At 36.6% G+C, this 23024-nt stretch overlaps 3 protein-coding genes and 1 pseudogene across 4 annotated transcripts; 3 read left to right on the top strand and 1 right to left on the bottom strand.

Annotated features, from left to right (window-relative positions):
* Positions 1–2937: 2937 nt before the first annotated feature.
* LOC106322943 (polyadenylate-binding protein 1-like) lies at positions 2938–4955 on the top strand. Its single transcript, XM_013761094.1, has 6 exons — positions 2938–3226; positions 3315–3417; positions 3767–3834; positions 4083–4274; positions 4355–4470; positions 4611–4955. Exons 1-6 carry the CDS (start codon positions 3065–3067, stop codon positions 4654–4656), a joined length of 687 nt encoding a protein of 228 aa, XP_013616548.1. The 5' UTR covers positions 2938–3064; the 3' UTR covers positions 4657–4955.
* Positions 4956–5267: 312 nt separating this feature from the next.
* Positions 5268–7877, top strand: LOC106319848 (probable RNA methyltransferase At5g51130). Of its 2 annotated transcripts, XM_013758254.1 has the most exons (9): positions 5268–5348; positions 5460–5722; positions 5839–5953; positions 6290–6337; positions 6560–6815; positions 7014–7101; positions 7195–7260; positions 7356–7424; positions 7604–7877. In XM_013758254.1, exons 2-9 carry the CDS (start codon positions 5468–5470, stop codon positions 7691–7693), a joined length of 987 nt encoding a protein of 328 aa, XP_013613708.1. In that variant the 5' UTR covers positions 5268–5348; positions 5460–5467; the 3' UTR covers positions 7694–7877. The 2 variants fall into 2 exon arrangements, with proteins under 2 accessions (XP_013613708.1, XP_013613704.1); XM_013758250.1 differs by having other exon boundaries at positions 5271–5722.
* A 50-nt stretch (positions 7878–7927) lies between these two features.
* On the bottom strand, positions 7928–13413 carry LOC106323514 (RNA pseudouridine synthase 7-like). Its single transcript, XM_013761622.1, has 13 exons — positions 12597–13413; positions 12406–12554; positions 11104–11301; positions 10958–11035; positions 10771–10871; positions 10539–10626; positions 10171–10249; positions 9190–9272; positions 9021–9086; positions 8753–8809; positions 8545–8673; positions 8227–8435; positions 7928–8147 (listed from the first exon to the last, which is right to left on the bottom strand). The coding sequence occupies exons 1-13, from the start codon at positions 13411–13413 to the stop codon at positions 8033–8035; spliced, it is 2169 nt and encodes a 722-aa protein (XP_013617076.1). The 3' UTR covers positions 7928–8032.
* Positions 13414–21571: 8158 nt separating this feature from the next.
* Positions 21572–22479, top strand: LOC106323512 (annotated as a pseudogene).
* The last annotated feature ends 545 nt before the right edge of the window (positions 22480–23024 follow it).

The raw sequence follows: 23024 nt of genomic DNA, 5'->3' as shown, positions 1-23024 counted from the left end.
GGTTTTTTTCATAGGGGATTTCATGATGTATTGATATAGAAATTGTAAGATATGGACGTATCAATTTGATTCTTTGTTTATTGTTGCTCTTAAGGCTGAGGGAATTATGATGAAGCACGTGCGACTCGCAAATTTTAGAAGGAATTACGATGAACATAGGTAACACGAAAATCACTTACAAGTTTGCGAGGGATATTTTTCTTGCATAATATTGTAAGTGTTAAGTGTGATCGTAATGTTGTGGTTCAATTTTTGAGCGAACTCGTTCTTTTATACTACTCAAGTCAATTGAGCTATCTCGCGTTTCTGGAATGCTTATGTCGTGCCTAACTCTACATATCATGGAGAGTTAGCTAACTCTCCTGTCCTTAAGGTGATTCGGTCTTGGTCGTCCTCTGTTTCGACCCTGTCTGTTTAAACCCTATAATCTTTTTATCATATTTTAATATAGTTTTAATTTGATTTTAAAACTTCATGATAAATAGAAATTCAAATTAAAACAGATTTTGAAAATTATAAACACTTTATTTTATTAAATACCCCTGTTCGGAACTACGCTAGGCGTTACCCGGGCAGTAACCCCGGGCCTAGCGAGTTGCCGAAAAAGTCTAGGATTAAACGGGGTATATGCGGGACATAGTTTTAATTATTAAACGGGATTATCTGTCCCCGGGTTCGACGCCCATGAGGTACTTTTTGGTTATTTTTGTCCGCTTCTTAAGTGAATGGCATAATTGTAATTATGTCATTTTCTTCCCTGCGTTTTATTTAGGTTTTATGCAATATTTTTTCCGCCGCGTTCAACACAGATTTGTCAAAAACCACAAATTTTATGAGTTTTTTTTGTTGTTTATGCATCAAACTCATAGATCTACCTTCCAGCATGCGATTTAAAAACCTAAAACTTCAAAAAGAATGAACTTTTTGCTCAATCCAATTTATTGGGCGAGGATGGTGAAATCGCCACGATGGACCTCCGCCGAGCGCTCCGGCGCCGCATAATCGGACTCCGCGGGCGCGTTTTAGAACAATGTTAAATACTAATTAACTCATAATATCATAAAATATCAATAAATTCTAAACGCAATTTTAACATAAACTTTTTTTCAAAGAAAACACAAACTAAATATAGTATAATCATTTTGTTTTAAAAAAAGTAAATTATAAAAGTTATGAAAATTTTAAAATTATCTTTAATTTTTTTAAAATATTTAAATATAAAATTTTGTTTTAAGAAAAAATATATTCAGAAACGGGCTTAAATGATGGATATCCATTTATTTAATGGGTATGCCAGTTGACGAATTGAGCCCAAACAGACAGACATGTATAAGCCCGATCCGGACACTGAACCAAACAACTTTTCAAGTCACCGGATTATCGGATCGACCGCGGACAAACCATTAGTTAATAAATTAATTAATTTTTTATACAATAATATATTAACTATTGAAAAATATAAGAATATTTTATGTTTTAAAAAAAATAGAAAATATTTAACTTTGGTTTTATTTATTTTATTTCCATTTCACATATAAAATATTTAAAAAAAAAACAATTTAACAATTTTTATAACAAGTTAAGTTATGACATATAATAAAATATATCAAGACTTAAAATCCTTAAGTATTTAAATGCCTAATGTGAATAATGAAATTAAACTTTAAATTAAAAATAAACCAACAAAAAATATAAAGTTGTAATAAATTATCGATAACAAAAATAAACAAATATTAAATCACATCAACTAGTTTTGTTAATAGATTCATAATAACATGATCATAAGATTTTTTTTTTTTTTTGGAAAACTAAAAAACTAACTTTTTAATTAAAATAGAAAACAAATTCTAATAATATAACTGAAATATATTAAGATAAGTAAGTAAAAATTTCGTAGTATTTCAACTAGTGGTTTAACCGGTAGCCAGTTCTAAGTTTTAACGATTTTTTGTGGATTTTATCGGATTTCTAAATAATAAATTATTTTTTAAAACTCAAATCGGCTTTCATATAGGATCACAGGTTCAAGGATCGGATTTAAAACACTGGTCCATTTTAACATGCCTAGTTGGGAGCTTGCTGTATCGAGGTTGAAGTCATTTTTGGTGGACAAAATAATTGGATCTGACCGATACCGACGGCTGTAAATATTGTCGAATCAGGCTGTACAGAAGTAGGCCCAGCTGACACGTCACGTATTTCTTTCCCTGTACAGAAGTAAGCTCAGCCCATTTACTGTAGGGTGAATGCGTGAAATATATCAAAATTAGCTCAATACCCATAATTATGAATAACCCAATAAAAAATAATTTTTGACACTGTACGGACGAAAATATCCTCATGAAACAAGTAATTTTAGATTTATCAGCTAAATATTTACATGGTAGGTAACAATCTATATATCAACTAACATATTAGCTAATAATTTCAGTATCATCTAACAATCTATGTATCAAACAAATGTATCGATTAACAAATCATATATCAGTTAATGAAACTATTAACAATTAATTAGTTATCTATCAAATAGCCCTAAAACTATTTGTAATAGATAACACTTATGTATCGATTAAAAATCCATTAAAATCTAAATAATAGTAGGTAAGTAATAAAATACCTACTAACGTATATATTATCTAAAAGTTGATTGTGAGTCGAAATTATAAACATTGGAATTTGGGTGAGATAATAAAATTAACATTATGGATGTCAAAAGAATCAGAATAAAAAAATAAAGATTTGTGTTGAATTAGAAAATGATTTGAAGAATCTATACGAGAAATAAAGAAATTAGAATACATAAAAAGAAAATAGATAAAGATAAAGGTATTATAATCATAAATTTTTTTTAAAAAAAATGAGGATATATGACGAATTATACAGGTTTTTTAGTGCATTGTCACCGATTAGTCTTTATTTATTGTAAAAGGACCGGACCAACCGTACCGACGCAACTGAATTTGTATAAGAAATTACGAACAAACCTCCTTCCCCTTTCTTCCCCATCCAATTCCAATCCCTAAAATTCCGAAACTTTACCTTTACGACAGTCGCTGAGTGAGAGATGGCGCTGCAAGATGAGCAAGAGCACGAAGTGTACGGTGGAGACATCCCAGAGGAGGACGAAGGCGAGATGGAGACTGACGAGTATCAAGAACACGCCGGAGAAGAAGGCGCCGCCGCTGCCGAAGACGAGGAGGAGCTTGAGCCAGGCTCTGCCTCTAGGGTATTCTGATTTCTTTCGATCCAGCTTTACTTGACCCTTCCTTGTTTCCTACTGTACTGTATTGAATTAGTTTGTTATGGTTGGATAGGATTTAGAGGACATGAAGAAACGACTTAAGGAGATCGAGGAAGAAGCTAGTGCTTTGCGTGAGATGCAAGCCAAAGCTGAGAACGATATGGCTGCTGCTCAAGGTTTCGGCTTTTCTTTTTTGCTCTATTGAATGAGTTGAATATTTTTTTTCATATATATAGACCTTGGAGCTTGACAGATTAGGGTTTAGAGCATGACTTGTTGATTAGGGTTGTTGTCAAAGGTTTACATATATGTACTTAGAATCTTTGGGCGGAAGTTCTTATGTGCATTTGTTTCAGCTTCAATCTTTGACATATTAGTTTGAGAGAATACCTTTTAGTGAGTCAACGAATCTCTCAAGATATAAATTCACTAGTAGTTTTTTGTTTTGGTGCTTAAATGATTATAACCTTGAATACCCTTAGCTAATCGGATTAATGCCCTTTGTTTGGTTGCATATGAATGAAGATCCATCAAGTGCTATTAGTGCGGCTGAGAAGGAGGAAGTGGATTTGCGTTCAATATATGTTGGCAATGTGAGGCTTCAACTTTTTACGTCTTACATGTCTCTCATTTATTAATGTTTTGTATCTTTTCGAAAGAATGTTTGTTTATAATTGCTTTTAGCATGAGTGAAACTTGCTTGTAGTTGCTAAACTACTTGCCTTCTAAGTACCTAGAACCTTATCTCCAATCTTTTTTATGATCAGTATCTGCAAAAAGCGTTAGTCCTCAATTGATTCTTTAGTTTTCCTATGTGGCTGTTTGGTTTTGTGTATGTTAGGTGGACTACGCATGTACTCCAGAGGAAGTCCAGCAGCATTTTCAATCCTTTGGGACAGTCAATAGGGTTACGATTCTGACAGATAAGTTTGGCCAACCCAAAGGTTTTGCCTACGTGGAGTTCGTGGAAGAAGAAGCCGTTCAGAATTCTCTTGTTTTGAACGAGTCAGAACTGCATGGTCGTCAGATAAAGGTGAAAACTCGTTCTTCAGTTAATTGGGCTTATAGCTAAAGATTTGTCATCCTAATACTTTGTTTCATGCATCTTTTCAGGTATCTGCAAAGAGGACTAACGTCCCCGGAATGAGACAGTTCCGAGGAAGGCGCCCCTTTAGACCCATGAGGGGCTTCATGCCCGGACCTCCATTTTATCCTCCGTATGCTTATGGGTACGTTTAAAGAAACTTCACTACCTCCTCTTTATCAAAAGAAAGTAGCAACGGTTCGATCCGTTTGTTTGATTCAGTGTCTAATACATATTCATCAGTGGTTGTTGATAAGTGGTGAATGGGTTTTATGGTATGTGCAGGAGAGTTCCCAGGTTCAGACGGCCAATGCGCTATAGACCATACTGATTGAAGCAAATTGGTGTTAAAAAGGGTAGCAGCTGCCTTTTGTTTGAGGAAGGCTATTATCACCAATCCGTGCGCAAAGTTGCTTCGCTTAAACAGAGAGTGAGGCAAAAGGAGGGAAGAACTATGTTTTAGATTTTCTGTAACAATATTTGATGAGAGAAGAGCAAATATGTTGGGTTCTTTTCTTTTTTTTTTGTCATAAAACTCAATCTTTTTATTGAGAATAACCTTCACATTACTGAAAACTTACAAAAGTTGTGATTTTTATCACTTACAAAATGTAAGAATTGTTTTTTTTATGGCTTCATTGATGCACTTTCTGCCATTTTCTTAGCTATTTAATTAAAAAAAAATTAAATGATGGTCCAGATAAAAAAAAATTCTCTGAATTCTATTTTAATAGATAAAATTAGTAATTAATAATTAGTAAATATTCCAGATATAATGTTATTTTTTTGATATTTATAGAAATGAGCTGTTGAAATATATTTACCCTCGAAAAAGATATATTATTTAATTAAAAGATTTTTTTAGAGCATAATTATTGAGAAATTGTCAGGTAGAGTTGTTACCTGAATACTGAATATAAGAACCTCAGCCGCTGAGGTTTTTATATTCTGCTAAAAACCCTTTTTCTTCGACGACGCTTCTTCTTCTGACCTCGCTCTGGCGCCGCTTACTCAACCTCTGTGGCAAGCTTCTTCTTCTTCTTCTTCCTCGTGTAGTTTCGTTTCTAAGCCTGAAGCCCATCTCATTTTAAAAACAAAGGAAAACCCTAATAATCTCGTGGGGCTTTTGTTCAGTCGCACAAATGGGTCAGGACAAGGACGACCTGAAGAAGAAGAAAAGGAAGAAGAGGAGTAGAAGCAACGAGAAGAGTGTTGAGCTAGTAGTAGCTAATGAAGCGAAGCAGATTCAACAACAAGAACAAGAGAAAGTGATTGCTAATGAAGATAATCAGAAGCTGAAGCAGCAACAACAAGCGAACCAAAACCCAAACAAGAAGAAGAAGAAAAACCAAGAGTCGTTTCCATTCGGAAACTACAAAAACTACTATGGCTATCGAGTTAGTCACATTCCTTCATATATAGTCTCTCCTCATCCTTTTTTTTTTTGATGTTTCAAGTGTTTTGCTTGCTGATTTTTTGCATATCTTTTTGGACATGTAATGGTGTTGTTAAGATAAGCAATGATATGGATGAGGATCCACGGCTTAAAGTGTTGAAGAAAGAATGGTTTCAAGGCAAGGACTGTCTTGACATCGGCTGCAACAGCGGCGTCATGACTATCCATATTGGTAAATATGTTTTCTGCTTTTTCATAATAATAATTATCACAATCCTTTCATGATTTTGTAGATCAGTTAGATGTGTGAAGATTAGTGTTCTTTAAGACTGTTAACTAGTATTTGGTTACAAGTATACGTTGTTTGGTTTCTACTAAACAATAAGCTTCACTTGATTATCGTAAATGCGCCAGTTTAAGTAGATTGTTTCTCTTGCTATGTTAAAGTCTGAACCTTTCTCTGTTGTTCGTTCCTTTTGGAGATACTTTGAAGCTGTTACTTAGCATCTACAATCTTTTATATAATCGTCTTCTCTGATAATTGTTTTCTCCTTTTGGTTTTCTTCAGCTAATAAGTTTGGTTGCCGGAGCATTCTTGGAGTTGATATTGATTCAAGTAAGAATTTTTTGTTTTCACTGTGTTTTATCATTCAAGTCTGCAGAAAAATGTTGTTGTTCGATTTAATTTAAGTAGCTCATATCAAGTCAAACTCGAGTGAAACACAGAACAGTATATACTTTATCCTGATACGTATGTTTTGAAGCTTTCCATAATGTGCATCCTTGCGTAAGCAATCATCAGTTCTTCGGCCTTGAACTAGATTTTCTTTGATTGAAGGTCGAGTTGGGGATGCTCAATGGCATCTTAGGAATTTTGTTAGGAAGCAGAATCACGCCAAGCCAGGTGAAAAGAAATCTAGTTCAGTGGGAGGGGGTGCAGCTGGTTCACAGGAGCAATCTATTTCTCTCTCTAATGGTGAGATCAAGACAGGCAACAGAGAAACTAAAGACCTGTTTCAGATTGTGTCGTTTCAGAAAGAGAATTTTGTTCATACCCGAAACCTTGACGAGAATCGTTATGATACAATTCTATGGTAAAGGTTCTTTTGCCCCTTCTGTTTACTCGTACGTTTGGCCTCTTGTCTTTTTGGAGATTGAAAATAAAAGAGCAGAAACCAATAGTGTTCAAAACCTCAACGTGCTTCTGAAATTTCATCTGTGTTGTTTGTCATAAGTCTGAAACGAAAGGTAACAATTTACTGATGACAAGTTTCTTTTTATTTTGGGTGCAGTTTGAGTGTGACAAAGTGGATTCATTTGAACTGGGGTGACGATGGTTTGATCACCTTATTTTCGAAAATCTGGCGCCTTCTTAATCCGGTAAGCTACTTTACTGTACTTGAGTGTGTGCCCATTTTCTTTTTGCTTTTCATAATATGCGCTTTTTAAAGTTGTTGGATTTGCTTTTTTCAGGGTGGTATTTTTGTAATGGAACCTCAGCCTTGGAAATCTTATGAAAAGAATCGTCGTGTCTCAGAGGTGTGTGTACTTAAGACACAAGTTTATTTCTAATGTTTTCAGAGTGCACAATGTATTATATAGTTTGAATCTATGTTTGTCTCCTGTGGTTGCAGACAACTGCAATGCATCACCGAACCATTGTCTTACGTCCAGAACATTTCCAAGAGATACTTCTTGATAAGGTATTCTACTCCTTTTGCTTTCTATTTGATCTATAAAATCTGTCAAAACTATGTGCATCACAACCAATTTCTGCAATAAGCTAGAATTGGCTTCTTATATTGTCATTTGATATTGTTTTGCAAGTTTTGGGGTTGGATCCTCATGTTCTGTTGTTTCTGTTTTTGGTTTTTGGGCACAGATTGGGTTTAGAACAGTGGAAGATCTTACGTCAAGCTTGTCTGGCGTAAGCAAAGGATTTGATAGACAGATTCTTGCATTCCAGAAATGAATATAACAAGCAGAGACCACACTGGAGGAGAAGACCAAGTTTGATCTCTCTTTTTTATAAGCCTAGTGAAAATCAAATTAGCTGTGAAGAACAACTACAAAGTTGCTTCTCATTAAATATGTAATGGCTTTTTGCTACTGCTTAGTCTCTCTAATCCAACTCAACAGTGGTCCTCTTTTTAGCACACTGGCACAAAGTTCATTTCATAAAGTATGGGGGAGTGAGATGAGAGAGAATTTTTGAATCCAACAAATCAACTTGATCAGATCATTATAACAGTACAACCCTTAAACAAGTGAGTTGCTACAACTGTTGGTAATAAGAATTACAGTTTCTTGTCTAAGAAAATGGCAATGCAAGGGAAGCCCAAGATGGATAAGGACACTCGTATTCCCATCCGGTTCCAGAGTAACGAACGCAATGCAACCAAAGAGCCTCATCATGCTCCTCGTACCTGCAAACATTGAGAGACACCGTTTAGCTCAATACAATAAGAACACTGATAGTGGTTTTAGAGTCTTTTATGTATATACCCTTGTGGGATCAGCTTAGGGCAGTTTGTGCACATTGGATCGATGCTGAAATCTTCACTGGAATACATATAGTCCTCTGGGGAGACAAGCTTTCTCTCACCTGCATCAATTCTTTTGGCAATCTTGGTCTCAAGATCATCCACGTGTTGAGTTAGATAAAGCGGGTCATTCGCTATGGGATGCCCTGTATATTGTAGATGCACTCTTATCTACAATCGCCAAAAAAAAACAAAATGAGAAACAAGGCTAAACTTGTCCCTATGTACTCTCCTCATAAGCTAGCTATGCGTTATGTATTATGTATAAACACTTGCTTACTTGATGAGTTCTCCCTGTCACTGGTTCACACAAGACGAGGCTATGAGTCCCATTTGTATCGATTCTAGTGAACTTGGTGCATGCGGGCTTCCCCTTCACCTTCTTATCATCACCACTCGAACTGGCGTCCTGCATAACGCAATACAGGCATTCTAATGTTTTTACTTATAAGTGTAAATGGAAGACATTATCTTAGTGTGGCTTTTACCTCTGCTGTGCTTCTTCCTTCGCTGCCATTATAATTTATATTGGCGTCGACCACTTTCTGAAAAATCAAAGCCATGCAGCTACTTCATATAAACTTTCAAAATAAACGTCCCAAGTCTTTGCCTTATTATGCTCCCTCAAGATAAGTTGGTTGATTTTGAGATATTATGTCAGTTTAGATGTTGATTAATACCGTAGTAAATAAAATTCGTGTACCAGCATATGAAGTCAGCGATTAAACCATCAACAGTATTATAATGAGCTCATACCTCATCTTCTGGAAACACGCCAATAACCTTTGCAATATAGCGTTTCTTCACCAATCCACCCTCTATCTGAAAAGTACTAAGTTATGACATTTTTGATTTTACCAGAGAGACAGTAACATCTTATGGAATATGGACTAAATGAGACTAACTTAACTTAAACGAGTAGTACCTGTTGCCTGAAAAAATCAGCCTTTGCTGCAGTCCTTGCTATGATGAGCAATCCAGAAACCAAACGGTCTAATCGGTGAATAGCTGTGAGAAAAATGATGCAAGGACAACTCGTATTGTATTATTTTGGAAAACGGAGTGCGCTATCTTCACAGGATACTCGTCCACACACCTGTAGGGAGCTTGTTGAATTTTGGGAGAGTTGGATCTTCATCGTCCTCAATCTCCATCATTGCTCTTATGTCTTTTGAAACTCATGTAATGAGTCTTTCCAATGACCTTAAACTTGATCTTGCCCCACCCTTGTCTCACATGCTCAACTTCATGGAAAATGCTCAACTTCATGGAAAGTAGCTTCAAAAGTTGCAAGGAATTGACATGAAACTTCCTCATAAGTAGGATATGCCATGAAATAGAATCTCTCCATCTTCATGTGCTGCAGCATTGTCTTAACATCTCCTTCGATTCCTAGCTCTTCCATCATCTTGGTGTCAGCGAAGCGTGTTGGAACCCAAGAAACACCTTTAGTCAAGTGATGGTATAGCTCAGCAGCTGTTGGTGTCTTGCTCTTGTTCCTATACCAAGAGCAAGACACCAACAGCTGCTGAGCTATACCATCACTTGGCTAAAGGTGTTTTTTGGGTTCCAACACGCTTCGCTGGCACCAAGATGATGGAAAAGCTAGGAATCGAAGGAGATGTTAGGACAATGCTGCAGCACATGAAGATGGAGAGCTTCTATTCCATGGCCTATCCTATTTATGAAGAAGTTTCATGTCAATTCCTTGCAACTTTTGAAGCTACTTTCCATGAAGTTGAGCATATGAGACAAGGGTGGGGCAAGATCAAGTTTAAGGTCAATGGAAAGACTCATTACATGAGTTTCAAAGACATAGGAACAATGATGGGGATTGAGTACAATAAAGATCAACTAAGACAACTCGTATTGTATCCTCATCTAATAATGATTGGTAGTTGGATACGAAATAGAGGGCCAAGGTCATGCTCAGCATCAAGGATTCCAACAACCGTGTTCTTACGGTATTGACCACACGGATGCACCTGCACAAGAAGAAAAACATCGGTGCTGTTACCAACATGTCAATCTTACACCATAAAAGCAAAAAAAAAAAAGAAACACCTATATGTATATACAAGGCTTGTTTTGTATCCACAATGTTTTCATATATACTAATGCTTCAGACATTACAACTTCAGAAAGTGAAGAAAACTATGTTTTTGGCGTAGAGTCGTCTAATTTAATCATTCTGATTTCCGAACAAAACAGGCTTCACATTCAACAGAGACCACATGAAGTGAGAAAAATAATCAAAAGGGAATACTCTCTCACAGGGATAGAAGCTGGCTTGCAGACAGTAACAACATCAGGTTCTTTAAGAAGGATCTCTACATCATCAGTCATCACCGGTGGCTCATGCCTGAAACCTTCCACACATTCCAACTTTAGATATACACTTAGACAAAAACACTGGAGCTACTTGTAAACTTTGCAATTAGCAAAACCAGTTGTAAGATGCAACCATGTGAACAAAAAAAGTTTAGCTATTAAGAAGAACAACCACCTGTGGAGGAAATGAGTGATCTTTTGGGAAGATTTGACAATATAAGAAACTGGTACAGTTTCTCCATCAACTTTGATTCTTCCACTTTTAACAGCACCAACCTGCAAAATGTTTGGATACAAAAAATCAAAATTCAAAATTTGTATACTCATGAGATAATCACATTCCGTTGAGAGGAAGATTGTACATAGTAGTCACGAGGTCTGCCTTTGAACTCATCGGCGAACAAATCAACAATTGTTTTCCCAGTCCACCGTTTATTCACCTACAAATTGGCGTAGCCAATTTTCAAATCTCAATGTGGCGGCTTTAGGGATATTTACAGATACTTACATGAGCGATGAACTCGAAGTAGTACGGCCTCACATGACGTCTCCCTCCGTGGAAGATGTAGTCTTGCTTCTGTGAGAGTTTGGGAGATGATGACTGCAAAACTATGTCGGGAACATTCATGCTGTCTGAAGAGTCTACGGCCTCATCTTGCATCTTTCGTTTCAGGTCCCTTTGCTCTTTTTTATTTAAGAATAAAATCTTTAAGGTCGTTGTCAATGTACAAACCCCAATTCTAATAACTTCTGAACCTAAGGCCTTGTATTAGTTTTGGGTTTAACCCCACTCTCTAATCTTTTTTTTTTTTCTTTGTTCAAATCCCACTCTCTAATCTATGTTTCATTTATACTCAAAATATTCTAAATAAATTTTATATTTAAAAATATATTTTTCTGAAAAACTTATTCAAAAATTATAATAAAATTAAATCGTTAGAAACATCGATTAAGTAATCAAAATATCTACTAAATTATTAAAAAATGAGCCAAATCAATAAATAAATAAAATCTTAGAAAAGTTTATAAGTTTGTAGCTAATCTTTTTTACGTCTTTGTGTGTATTTGTGAATGATCATGACCTGTACCTTTTTATTTAGACATATTTTAAGCTAATTTTCTTTACTTTTTTTTATAGTCGACTAAGTTCTTTAAATTTTAGAGTTTATTTTCTTACATATGTTCTGTGGACAACGTAACTTGAATCGATCTTAGTTTATTGAAAGACGTTAATTAAATTTTGTAGTCCATCCATCCCACACCCCACCCTCCCCCTTAATGGTTTCGCTTTTTCGAAGTTGCGCTGACTTCGTAGTCTTGTATCGAACATTTCCAAAACTATCAAATTTTGTAATATTGTTATCTTTTGTTACCGATACGTTCTCGCAGTCGCTCACTTCTCTCTCTCTCTTGCTCTCGTGTGATGTTGGTTTAAAGAGTAAAGAACTAAAGTACACACACGAATTATAGAGTTCCCCACTTCAACTCCGGGTACTTCTCTCTTCAGGATCGGTGTCCCGGAATTTACTAGAGATTGATCGTTACAGAGAATTAGTTACAGCTCTCGTAACAGAAAAGAAAAGAAGACGACGACTTCAGCTCAATCACCAGCTCTGTCTTTTAAGTCCTTCTGAATGGGCTTCGACTTTCCTGACGCGGCCCGTCAAGCATCTTCGCATCACTAAGGCCCATTAGACCACCGTTTACACTACTAAAACGAGAACTATTCTTCACAAACTCCACCTTGGTTCTTGTTTCTCTCTCAGCACCAGAACTTGATACTGATCTTGTGCACTCCTGATCCTGGTACCACTGTCACTCTCTCAATCACTGAGACTTCCCGAGCATAAGCTCCACCTTCAGTCAAACACCTGTTAACTTTTCCCGCACCGTTAGCCTTATCTGCCTCTGCATCATCTCTCTTTACTGAAACCTCCGAGATGATCCTGGCTCGTGAAGCTTCACTTCAAGCTTCAGAAATGTTCATTGTCTTGACATGACCACTGAACTTCTCTCCTGGCAAAACTTTCGTAAGTGCATCCGCTGGATTCTCTGAAGTGTGAATCTTCAAGACTTTCACAAATCCATGTGCCACCAGCTCTCGTATAAAATTATACTTGACTCTAACATGCTTTGTGCGTTCATGGAACATACTGTTCTTAGCCAAATAGATCGCACTATGCGAGTCGCAGTATATCTCTGCTGCTTGCTGCTTGAACCCCAATTCTTCGCAGATTCCTTTCAACCACACCGCTTCTCTGCTCGACTCTGACAACGAAATGTACTCAGCCTCTGTAGTAGACCACGCAACCACTTTTTGTAGACACGAACGCCAACTCACCGTGTTGCCTCCCACTGTAAATACAAAACCTGTAATTGACCTGCTCCGATCTCGATCTGATGCGTAGTCTGAATCACAATACCCTCTGACCTGAAAGTCTGATCCTTTTGTGAACAACAAACTCAAACCCGCAGCTCCCTTAACGTAACGCAACATCCACTTCACCGCTGCCCAATGTTCTGTTCCAGGCTTCCCCATGTACCTACTGACTAGTCCCAAACCATAAGCAAGATCCGGTCTCGAGCCTACCATAGCGTACATCAAGCTACCTACTGCGCTTCCATACGGAATATCCTCCATTTTCTTCATCTGATCTGCTTCTTCTGGCTTTGACACTGCCTTTAACTTGAATTGCAAACCAATCGGAGTCTGAACTGAACTTACACCTTGCATTCCAAAAGTCTTTAGGACCTGCTCCAGATACTTCTCTTGAGATAGCCTTAGCACTCCACTACTTCTGTCTCTCAGAATGTCCATACCAAGAATACGTCAAGCTGGACCTAAATCCTTCATCTCAAATTCCGTTCTCATAAGCTTCTTCAATAAATCAACCTCCATCTTGCTATGTGACGTTATCAAGATATCGTCTACATAAAGCAGTAGATAAACTTTCGACTCTATTGTCTTCCCCTTCATGTATACACAGGGATCATATTGAATTCTGATGTACTTCTTCTTTGTCGTGAAATCATCAAAACGATGATTCCATTCACGTGGAGATTGCTTTAACCCGTAAAGCGCTTTCTTCAAGAGACATACCTTTTCTTCTTGACCCTTCTTCACGAAACCCTCAGGTTGTGACATATAGATCCTTTCTTGTAGAATCCCATGGAGAAATGCTGTTTTTACGTCCATCTGCTCCAATTCCATGTCGAAGGTCACAACTGCTGACAGAAGCAGCCTGATAGACACGTGCTTAACAACTGGGGCAAACACCTCGTTGTAATCTATCCCTTCAACTTGAGAAAAACCTTTTGCTACCAATCTACCTTTATGCCTTGGTTCTTCTACTCCTGGGATATCGGGCTTGTATTTGTAAACCCACTTGCAGCCTATTACTTTCTGGTCCTTCGGCTTGTCAGTTAACTCCCAAGTCTGGTTTACGTCATGTGATACCATTTCTTCACTCATCGCTCCGTTCCACAAGCCCTAATCTTTACTTCTTGTTGCTTCTTCATAGGATTTTGGCTCTTCAATCTCTATGGCCTCTGAACTTGCCAGAGCGTATGCTACAAGATCAGTATCGCCGAACTTCGATGGAGGCTTAATCTTCCTTCTGACTATGTATCTTGCCAGTATGTAGTCGGTCAAATCTTCACCTGCTTCATCAGTAGCCAACTCATCTTCCTCCTCTGAGTCACTGTTGTCTGAAAGGTTTATTGGGTCCTTTAGCACACTAACTCCACCTCGAGCAGAAGACTCTCCTTCCGTTTCGTTTTCTGGTTCAAACTCCTCCAAAGTTTCTTTGAATGAAACTTTCTTCTTCGGGCTTGTTTGCTTCACAGTTTCAATTGTCACTTCTGTGACCTCTTCCCTTTGCTTGTACAACTTCTCCTCATTGAACACCACATCTTTGCTGATCACTACCTTTTCCTCGTCTAAGAGCCAGACTTAGTACCAAGAGCATAGCCAAGAAGTACTCCCTTTGTCGCTCGAGGACATATCTTCTCAGCCACTGTATGGACATAGGAGACACATCCAAACCTTCTCAAATGCTCATATCTCGGTTCTGAACCTGACCACAGCTCTTCTGGAATCTCGAAGTTGATGGCTGAACCTGGTGATCTGTTGATGATATACACTGCTGTTGAAGCTGCCTCAGCCCAAAACTCTGCTCCTAACCCAGTTTCGTGTAACATACTCCTTACTTTATCCATTATTGTTCTGTTCATGCGCTCTGAGACTCCGTTCTGCTGAGGGGTATAAGGACATGTCTTGTGTCGCTTCACCCCTGTGTCTTTACAAACCTTATCAAAAGAATTGTTGCAGAACTCGAGGCCGTTGTCAGTCCTTGGACACTTCAGTCTTCGTTGTGTATGGTTTTCAACGAGTATCTTCCATTCCTCAAACTTCTGAAATGCCTCGTCCTTTGTTCTGAGAAAGTATATCTATACTTTTCTGGAGTAGTTGTCGATGAATGTCAGGAAGTATTTGCATCCTGAAAGGCTCGGAGTGACGTTTGGCGAACCCCACAGATCTGAGTGAACATAGTCAAGTATTCCTTTTGTTGAATGCTTTGCTTTTGGAAAACTCAGCTTGTGAGATTTTCCCATCGCACATGCCTCACAGAACCCCAGAGTCTTCACCTCCTCCTTCTTTAAGTAACCCTTTCTTGCAAGAGTCTCCATTGATGACTGGCTCATATGTGCCAAGCGTGAGTGCCATCTGTTTGTAATGTCGACTGTGTTGCAAGACTCCTTATCCATGTTTCCTCTGACTGACCCTTGAAGGTAATAGAGGCCTTGGTCATACTGTCCTGTCAACACTCTCTGATCTCCTCTGTAGAAATCCACCTTGAAGCCTGCGCCAGTGTACTTGCATCCTGACTGTTCCAATTGACCAAAGGAGATCAAGTTTCTTCTCATGTCTGGAATATATCTCACCTGACTGAGGGTTACAACTGTTCCATCTGGACTGTCAATAGTGATAGTGCCCTGTCCTTTCACCACACAATGAGTATTATTACCCATGAGGACCTTGTTCCCTACGAACTCTTCAAACTGTGATAAAAACTTCCGTCTGGGTGTAATGTGGAATGTACACCCAGAGTCTAGCACCCATTCATCACTCTTTGAAAGTAAGCTTGATGTCAAGGCTATGGAGGTAGGTAGCTTTGAAGCGACGTTTGCTGAAGTAGATGGCTTGCTGTTATCTTGTCTACCTCTCTTTGGACAGTCGCGTTTCCAATGATTTTCATCTCCACAGATCCAGTAAGCTTTTGGTCCAAACTTTGGTCTTGACTTTGATCTTCCTCTGTCATAATCTCTGCTCCTCCCTCGGATGTTTGAATTTCGAGATCCATTTCTTTCAGACCTCCCTCTGCTTTCCACATACAACCCTTCTGTTCCCTGCCTAGACTTGCTCTGAACTCCCTTTTGTCTCAGCTCTGCCTCCTTTGCGTAAGCCGATGAAACGACTTCATTCACTGTGAGTGTTTCCTTTCCAGTCCCATATTTCAGTGTGTGAACCAGAGGTTCATATGGCATTGGGATGCTTGTAAGGAGTTGAATGGCTTGATCTTCATCACTCACCATGATCTTCAAGCTCGCCAGGTCTGCAATTAGTTTCAAGAAGGTTTCAAGGTTCTCCTCTATCGATTTTCTTTCTTCCATCTTGAAGCTTGCAAAGCTCTGCTTCAAGTATATCCGATTTGGAAGAGACTTCGTCTGATAGTCTTGTTCCAGAGCTCTCCACATTCCCAAAGCCGTGGGCTCGTGCATTATCTTCCTTAGGATAGTATCACTCAGACACGTCCCCAATAGATTCTTGACCCTGATGTCTTTCTCAGCTGCTTTAGGATCCACCTTAGCTTCCTTAACATCTGAGTCATCTGACTTCTCTTCTGAAGTTGGCTCGGATTCTTCCTTCAGTACTAAACCTAGACCTTGAATCTCTAGCTGCCCCAACAGCTTATACTTCCATAATCCAAAGTCGCCCTTGCCGTCAAACTTATCCATATGAAATTTCCCCGGCGTAGGATCCATGCTGACTCCACCTCAATCTGTTTGTCACATGCAGATAACAATCAGATTTCAAAGGAATAAATCAGTAGCAATCTAATTCCAGATTCAGATCAATGCACTTCTAGGATAAACTAGTTTTGGATGTTTATTATTATACAGTATTAGGCAAAATTGATCTAAGGTCTTATCAAAGAAAGGTAAGAATCACTCCCCTGGAGATCTTATAGATCGATCCCCGTCGAATCTTTCTTCCTTATCTCTTCGTCCTTCTTGCTCGCTTCCAGTTAGATCTAGATGATCTTGACTGCTTCTCGTCAGATCTGGATGATATAACTGATCCTTCTTCCTTCGCGAACCCTGAGTCGATCTAGTATCCTTCCCAGCGAAACCAGTACTCTGATACCACTTGTTACCGATACGTTCTCGATCGCACTCGCTCACTTCTCTCTCTCTCTCTCTCTCGCTCTCGTGTGATGTTGGTTTAAAGAGTAAAGAACTAAAGTACACACACGAATTATAGAGTTCCCCACTCCAACTCCGGGTACTTCTCTCTTCAGGATCGGTATCCCGGAATGCACTAGATATTGATCGTTACAGAGAATTAGTTACAGCTCTCGTAACAGAAAAGAAAAGAAAACGACGACTTCAGCTCAATCACCAGCTCCGTCTTTTAAGTCCTTCTAAATGGGCTTCGATTTTCCTGACGCGGCCCGTCAAGCATCTTCGCATCACTAAGGCCCATTAGACCAATCTGACCGTTTACACTACTAAAACGAGAACCATTCTTCACATCTTTGACAACACACTTTTGATTTCCATTCACATCATGACCGCCATGATTTTTTCTTAATTAGACACAAATGTGCATACTGCTCGTTTTGGACATTGTGATAAAGTTTCTAAGTTGTATATTATTACTCAAAAACATCAAAATTGTTGCTGGACATTTGTCCCAATATGTATTTAGGCAGCATATAAGAAAGCTCGACTGCTTTCATCTCCTTAATCATGTTATAATCTACACAAATCATGTGGAGAAAAACTTTCATATTTGATTTGTTTTTCATCAACAAAAACATTTCCTCCTATTACTTGAATTAACAAGAAACTGACACCCCACATTATCCATCTGCCATTATCCAAAAACAGTAAACAACTGCATCATTATTTGTTAATAGAGAATTTTCCTTGGTATTCTAATATAATGATTTCTCGTAACTCTGCATGAAAACACTTTTTGTTTTGGCAAACATTGACGGAAGATTTGTCAAACATCACCAAACCCTTAAACCGTTTTGATAGATTTAATTATGTCAATCTTTGTTTGTAGATCTAAGAATCAATAGTTACTCTCTTACATGGTATTTTTCAGATATGGGTTCTTCGAGTGTTATTTTGAAGTTTGCCTATGAGTGAACTTCTTGTAATATGTTCACTTATAACATGTTCTCTTTAACTTTCAAATATAGTTACATTCTTTAGATATAAACGAAGATCGGCTACCAAAGAATGCATATGCAAATTGAAGGCTTTTAAGCAAAGCTAATAAAGTGATTTTTAGAAAATTACCAATGACATCTAATGAGATGACAACATTGGCAGAGTTTCTTTCCTTTATATTTTTTGCCAGTAATCAATGATTAACTCTTAAGACAAATATTATATATACAATTTGGTAGAAAGTATGTTACAAATATTTCACCGCTCTGCTTGTTTTTCAAATTTAAGCATGTATGCAAAGTATTGGAATTTGATCTCTATTTCTCTTCAGATTCATGTTTTTGAGTTGTATATTAAATGAACCTTTGTTATGGTTTGATTTGCTATGGTTCACTTCTTGTTAAGGAATTCAATTCGGTTTGGTTATGTAAATCATCTTTGGCATTTCTACATCGTAATTGGATATTAAAACTTGTGGTATATATGCATCAACAAAATATTCAAGAAACCAAAAAGAGATGTGTATATGTCATTTTCTGTTAAACAGTTTGTCTAAAGTTGAAGGTGATCTAGTCTGAAGTTTTTTTAAAAATCTTTTATTATTATTTTATGATAAAATTCTGAATTTGTTTATTAGATAATAGATCATATGAGTAGAGTTTTAATAAAACTAATGAATAATTAGATTTAATTCATGAATGCACTTAATAAAATGCACAGAATTAGCTCAATAGTTTTGAATATTAAAGTACTTGACTATGACAACTTGCACAACCGTAACAATGGTTGTAACACATTTTTCATCACTAGATACAAAAAAGACTTTTTTTCTCAGGCCACAACATGTACTCTTGAGTTACTGTATAGTTGGAATAAATATCAACCAAGAATCATTGACAAACCACGTTGTCAAGCTATTAGCATAAACCTAAATTATTAATCTTTTGTTATTTTTATATGATCATCCACCGAAAGAAGAATGGAGTTGATCCACAACACTATTTTGAAAACCTCATCAAAAGACTTCTAGTCATATCGCTAGTTGTCATTACTATCGAGTGTTTGCCAAGCTTCATATCATTAGGTGGAAAGTAAGGTAGGCTCTTTATATATCCATTAGTTCTATTTTAAATTAGTATAATAAATCAAATAAACATTTCATTTAATCTTCTTTATAATAACAGTATTTAAGATTAATTACTTTTTTTCTCTAGGGGAATTTACTCTTTTAGACATGGACCTTAAAGATAGTATGCTTGAAAAGTTTACCAGACATTCCTTGCTTATTACTGGCATGCTTGATAGTGAAACTTATGATGTTGATTGTGTTTCATGTGTGTAACTCTTATGTGTTATTGTGTTTGATTTGTGGATGTTATTCGTGTTTTGTGGATTATGTTAGTTTTGTTTTAAGGATGTTATTTGTGTTTGAGGATGTTATTTTCTGTATAGCGATGTATTTGGTTTTATTAGGTATAATTCTAGTTATAAGTCAAGTGAACAAAAAAACGTACAACAAGTACATTTCAAAATACTTGTACATCTAGTACAATTAGTATAACTAGTATGACTAGTATACTAAGTTGTACTGTGATTATTTGTGTTTGGTCAAGTGAGCCACATATTTACATATATGATTAGCATGAAAATACTAAATAGGTCTACTACACATAGATTTGGTAGTATCTTTGTGATGAAACTAAAAATATTCAACATTGGTTAGATAAACAACATATTTTCACATATTTTACCATATACTTTTAAGGTTAATTTAGAAATATCAATCTTTTAAAAAAGGAAAAAAAATACTATGCACGTTTTAATACATATGTAATAAGTTAGAAACATCATAAATATTGAGTATACAAAAACATAAATACAATTGAAAAAGTTTAATTTCGTGTATGATACTACTACTAATAATATATGTAAACCATCAAAATACAACTCTTTACAAAGTTGTACAACTAAAGGTGTTATTCATTGATGGACTTGAATATAATTTAAATCCAAGAACAATCTGTTGTTATTCAATAGTTAATTTTAAATTCTTTTTATAAATCCAGTGTTATTGGTTCTTGTATTTAAAATATTTTTTATTGAAAGAGTTTAAATCTAGTGTTATTGGTTCTTGTATTTAACATATTTTTTATTGAAAGAGTTCAAATCTAGTGTTATTGATTCTTGTATTTATAATATCATTAACATAAGAATTTAAAATTTGTTGTTATTCAATCTAATTATGATTTTAAATCTAGTGTTATTCATGCATGGATTGATTTTCATAGTAAAAAGAATTATATAGAAGTTGAATGATTTTGATATTACTTTTATGAGTAAATTTTAGCAATCAGAATCCAAGATTTACCTAAAGATTTTCAGTTGAAAATTCAGAGTTATCAACCCACGTTTTTCTTACGGGTGTGTGTCATCTTTATTTTCTTCTTTTTTTTTCTTTCATATTTTCTTGTTCTTCAAATAACAGACGAGTCTTATCATGGTGAATCAGATTTTTCAGTTTTATTCTTGACTCTCAATCAATATTTTCATCCCAAGATTCCCAACAATAGATTTCTTTCTGCAACAACGAAGGTATTCTATCAACTTATTATTTTGACTCCATTGAATCATCTTCAATGCTCTTTTAACTGGCAGTAATAAATGATTACATTATAATTTCACAAGAGTTACGAATCTATGATGATATTTGATTGCTTGAGGCCCTTGAAGTTTAAAAACCTTCTTATTATTTATAAAATTGTTATGATCTGTATTATTATCATATTTTGTGGCAGGTTTCGAAACAATGGAACAAATTATTTATGAGGAAGATGATTCTACTAATATAGACGTTTTGTTATTAACACTCGTCACTGCATATGAGAATCAAATTGAACGTTCAATTCGGAGACAAATCACTAGAGATCAATAGTGAATCATTCTAAAATCAAGCATATTTGAATTGATAATTCAAAAATATTTTTTTATAAATCTTATCTATTTTAAAATCTATTGGTATTGATTATAAGAAAGAAATATAAATCATTAATGAATCACTCAAAATATTACCCATTTTAAATCTGTTGGAGTTGAGTCTAATATCTGCAACGAATAACACCACCTAAAAGTTTTGAATATAACTTTGTAGAATAATGTTTTTTTGGTAATTTGAAATTGATGACACGTTTCCAAGTTGTTCAGTTTTATTCGATTTAACATGTTTTGTCTTCTTTTAACTAGGAAATAATACTAGTTGTACCAATTAGTACTAGTTATATTTCTAGAATCATTTCTGCAAAAATAAGAACATAAAATGGAGCAACCACAAACTTTTCAAAAAACCTGAGACATTTCATACAACGACATTTCAAAAACCTGCAACAAGCTTTCATACATCACAATCATTCAAAAACCTGCAATCACAATCGTTAAAAACCTGCAACAACCTTCCAAAAGCCGACAACCATAAACCGAGTTTACAAACACATATTCCATCACTCACTTAGAAACAAATGGAGTAACACAGAGATACAAGGTTTTGTCTTCCTCTTAGGCCTTGGCGTTTTCTTCTTCCTAGCAAGTTGTTAAACACGTTTGCGTGAAGAAAGAAAGTTTTAGCCCTCTTCATGCAGCTGCAGCAAGCAGCTGGCTAAGTACAGAATGTGAGGGCGATTTTGGGAATTAATAAGAAGCTTTGCCGGCTTAAAGGTATTAGATGGGAAGACTCTTTTTCATGTAGCAGCGGTTAGAGGTAAAACCGATGTGATGAGAGAGATTGTATCGAGCTGTGTTGATGGCATAGAAGACGATACTGTTCAAGGTCAAACCGGTTTGCATCTTGCTGTTCTGCCACAAGAGATCGGAGCGGTGGTAGCCATTGCTGAGTTGAGCACAGAGACGAATTAGGTTGAAGTGTTGCACAAGAAATATAAACAGGGTAACACAGCTCTTCAAGAAAAAAATCACCAATCAAATCTGTTTTTTTTTTCCTCTTTACCTTACAGGTGATTGAAGTGTTGTTCAAGCAATTCCATAAGAGTCAAGGACATTTGAGGTGAATGCTATGAACAAGATGAGTCTCTCTCTGCATTGGATTTGCTGATTATGTTTCCAAGCGAAGCTGGCGATAGAGAAAACTATGAGAAACTCATCGGTACCACTAATGTCGAGTGAACCGCTTTTACTTCCACATGCCCAGTGGGAGAAATGGAGTCACAAAGATCTTGTTAAGTATTTCACTTTCAAAAAGTATAGAGACTCCCCTTCAGAGGCACGTAGCGCTTTACTGGTCGCCACAGCCACGTTTCACGCCAGTCTGACTCCACCAGGTGTACCCTGGCAAGAAAGTCACATGCCTGATGTTTCTATGAACAGAACGAGCACGAACACACCAAATCAACAACAGAAGAGGCGGCCATGATTAGTGTTGCGCCCTATCATGTCAAGCTTAACTGCGTTCTCATCACTCGGTCTTCGCTGCTACCACACCAGATTTGATGAGGTGGCTCGGTCAACTCTGGAACACCATGCTACAGAAAAATCTGTTGATTCTGATTGGTACCGTATGCACAAAGATGAGCTGGCAAGCATGATGCAATAAGAAGCTGGCAAGGCATGAATGAAGATGGATGAGTAGAGTTGGCTGTTAGAGTCAAAGTCAACGATCGGAAGTCTTATATAAGTGACTCATCTTCTTCATTTAGAATTAGACATTTTTGTGAGAAATTGTGTAGAACACAAAGAGAAAGGTATCTAGTGTATGATCTCAAGAAGAAAGTTTCTTGATTTTGTGTATTAACTTGATATTCAATAAACTAATTGGTTATATTGTCTATCAGATTCCTTCAATACACAATATTCATGGAGAGGTTTTAGAGTTAAACGCCATCTCAATATCTATCTTTTCCTAATCACAGCATAAACTCATGCTTCTATGTCCTTACAAAAAAGATACCTGATAGGTCT

The sequence above is a fragment of the Brassica oleracea genome, chromosome C2 (genome assembly GCF_000695525.1).
Source record: "Brassica oleracea var. oleracea cultivar TO1000 chromosome C2, BOL, whole genome shotgun sequence".
NCBI classification, from domain to species: Eukaryota; Viridiplantae; Streptophyta; class Magnoliopsida; order Brassicales; family Brassicaceae; genus Brassica; species Brassica oleracea.
The sequence above is the reverse complement of the archived record's forward strand: the minus strand, read 5'-3'. Positions and strand labels throughout refer to the sequence as shown.

Excerpts from the sequence above, each read along its gene's own strand:
- LOC106323514 (XM_013761622.1), bottom strand. The coding sequence starts at position 13,413 with ATGGACATTCTGAGAGACAGAAGTAGTGGAGTGCTAAGGCTATCTCAA. Across the intron at positions 11,036-11,103 it reads ACTTCGAGTTCATCGCTCAT|GTGAATAAACGGTGGACTGG; the intron begins GTAAGTATCTGT and ends GCCAATTTGTAG. Across the intron at positions 10,872-10,957 it reads GCAGACCTCGTGACTACTAT|GTTGGTGCTGTTAAAAGTGG; the intron begins GTACAATCTTCC and ends AACATTTTGCAG.
- LOC106319848 (XM_013758254.1), top strand. The coding sequence starts at position 5,468 with ATGGGTCAGGACAAGGACGACCTGAAGAAGAAGAAAAGGAAGAAGAGG. Across the intron at positions 5,954-6,289 it reads CGTCATGACTATCCATATTG|CTAATAAGTTTGGTTGCCGG; the intron begins GTAAATATGTTT and ends GGTTTTCTTCAG. Across the intron at positions 7,261-7,355 it reads AGAATCGTCGTGTCTCAGAG|ACAACTGCAATGCATCACCG; the intron begins GTGTGTGTACTT and ends CTGTGGTTGCAG.
- LOC106322943 (XM_013761094.1), top strand. The coding sequence starts at position 3,065 with ATGGCGCTGCAAGATGAGCAAGAGCACGAAGTGTACGGTGGAGACATC. Across the intron at positions 3,227-3,314 it reads AGCCAGGCTCTGCCTCTAGG|GATTTAGAGGACATGAAGAA; the intron begins GTATTCTGATTT and ends ATGGTTGGATAG. Across the intron at positions 4,471-4,610 it reads TATCCTCCGTATGCTTATGG|GAGAGTTCCCAGGTTCAGAC; the intron begins GTACGTTTAAAG and ends TGGTATGTGCAG.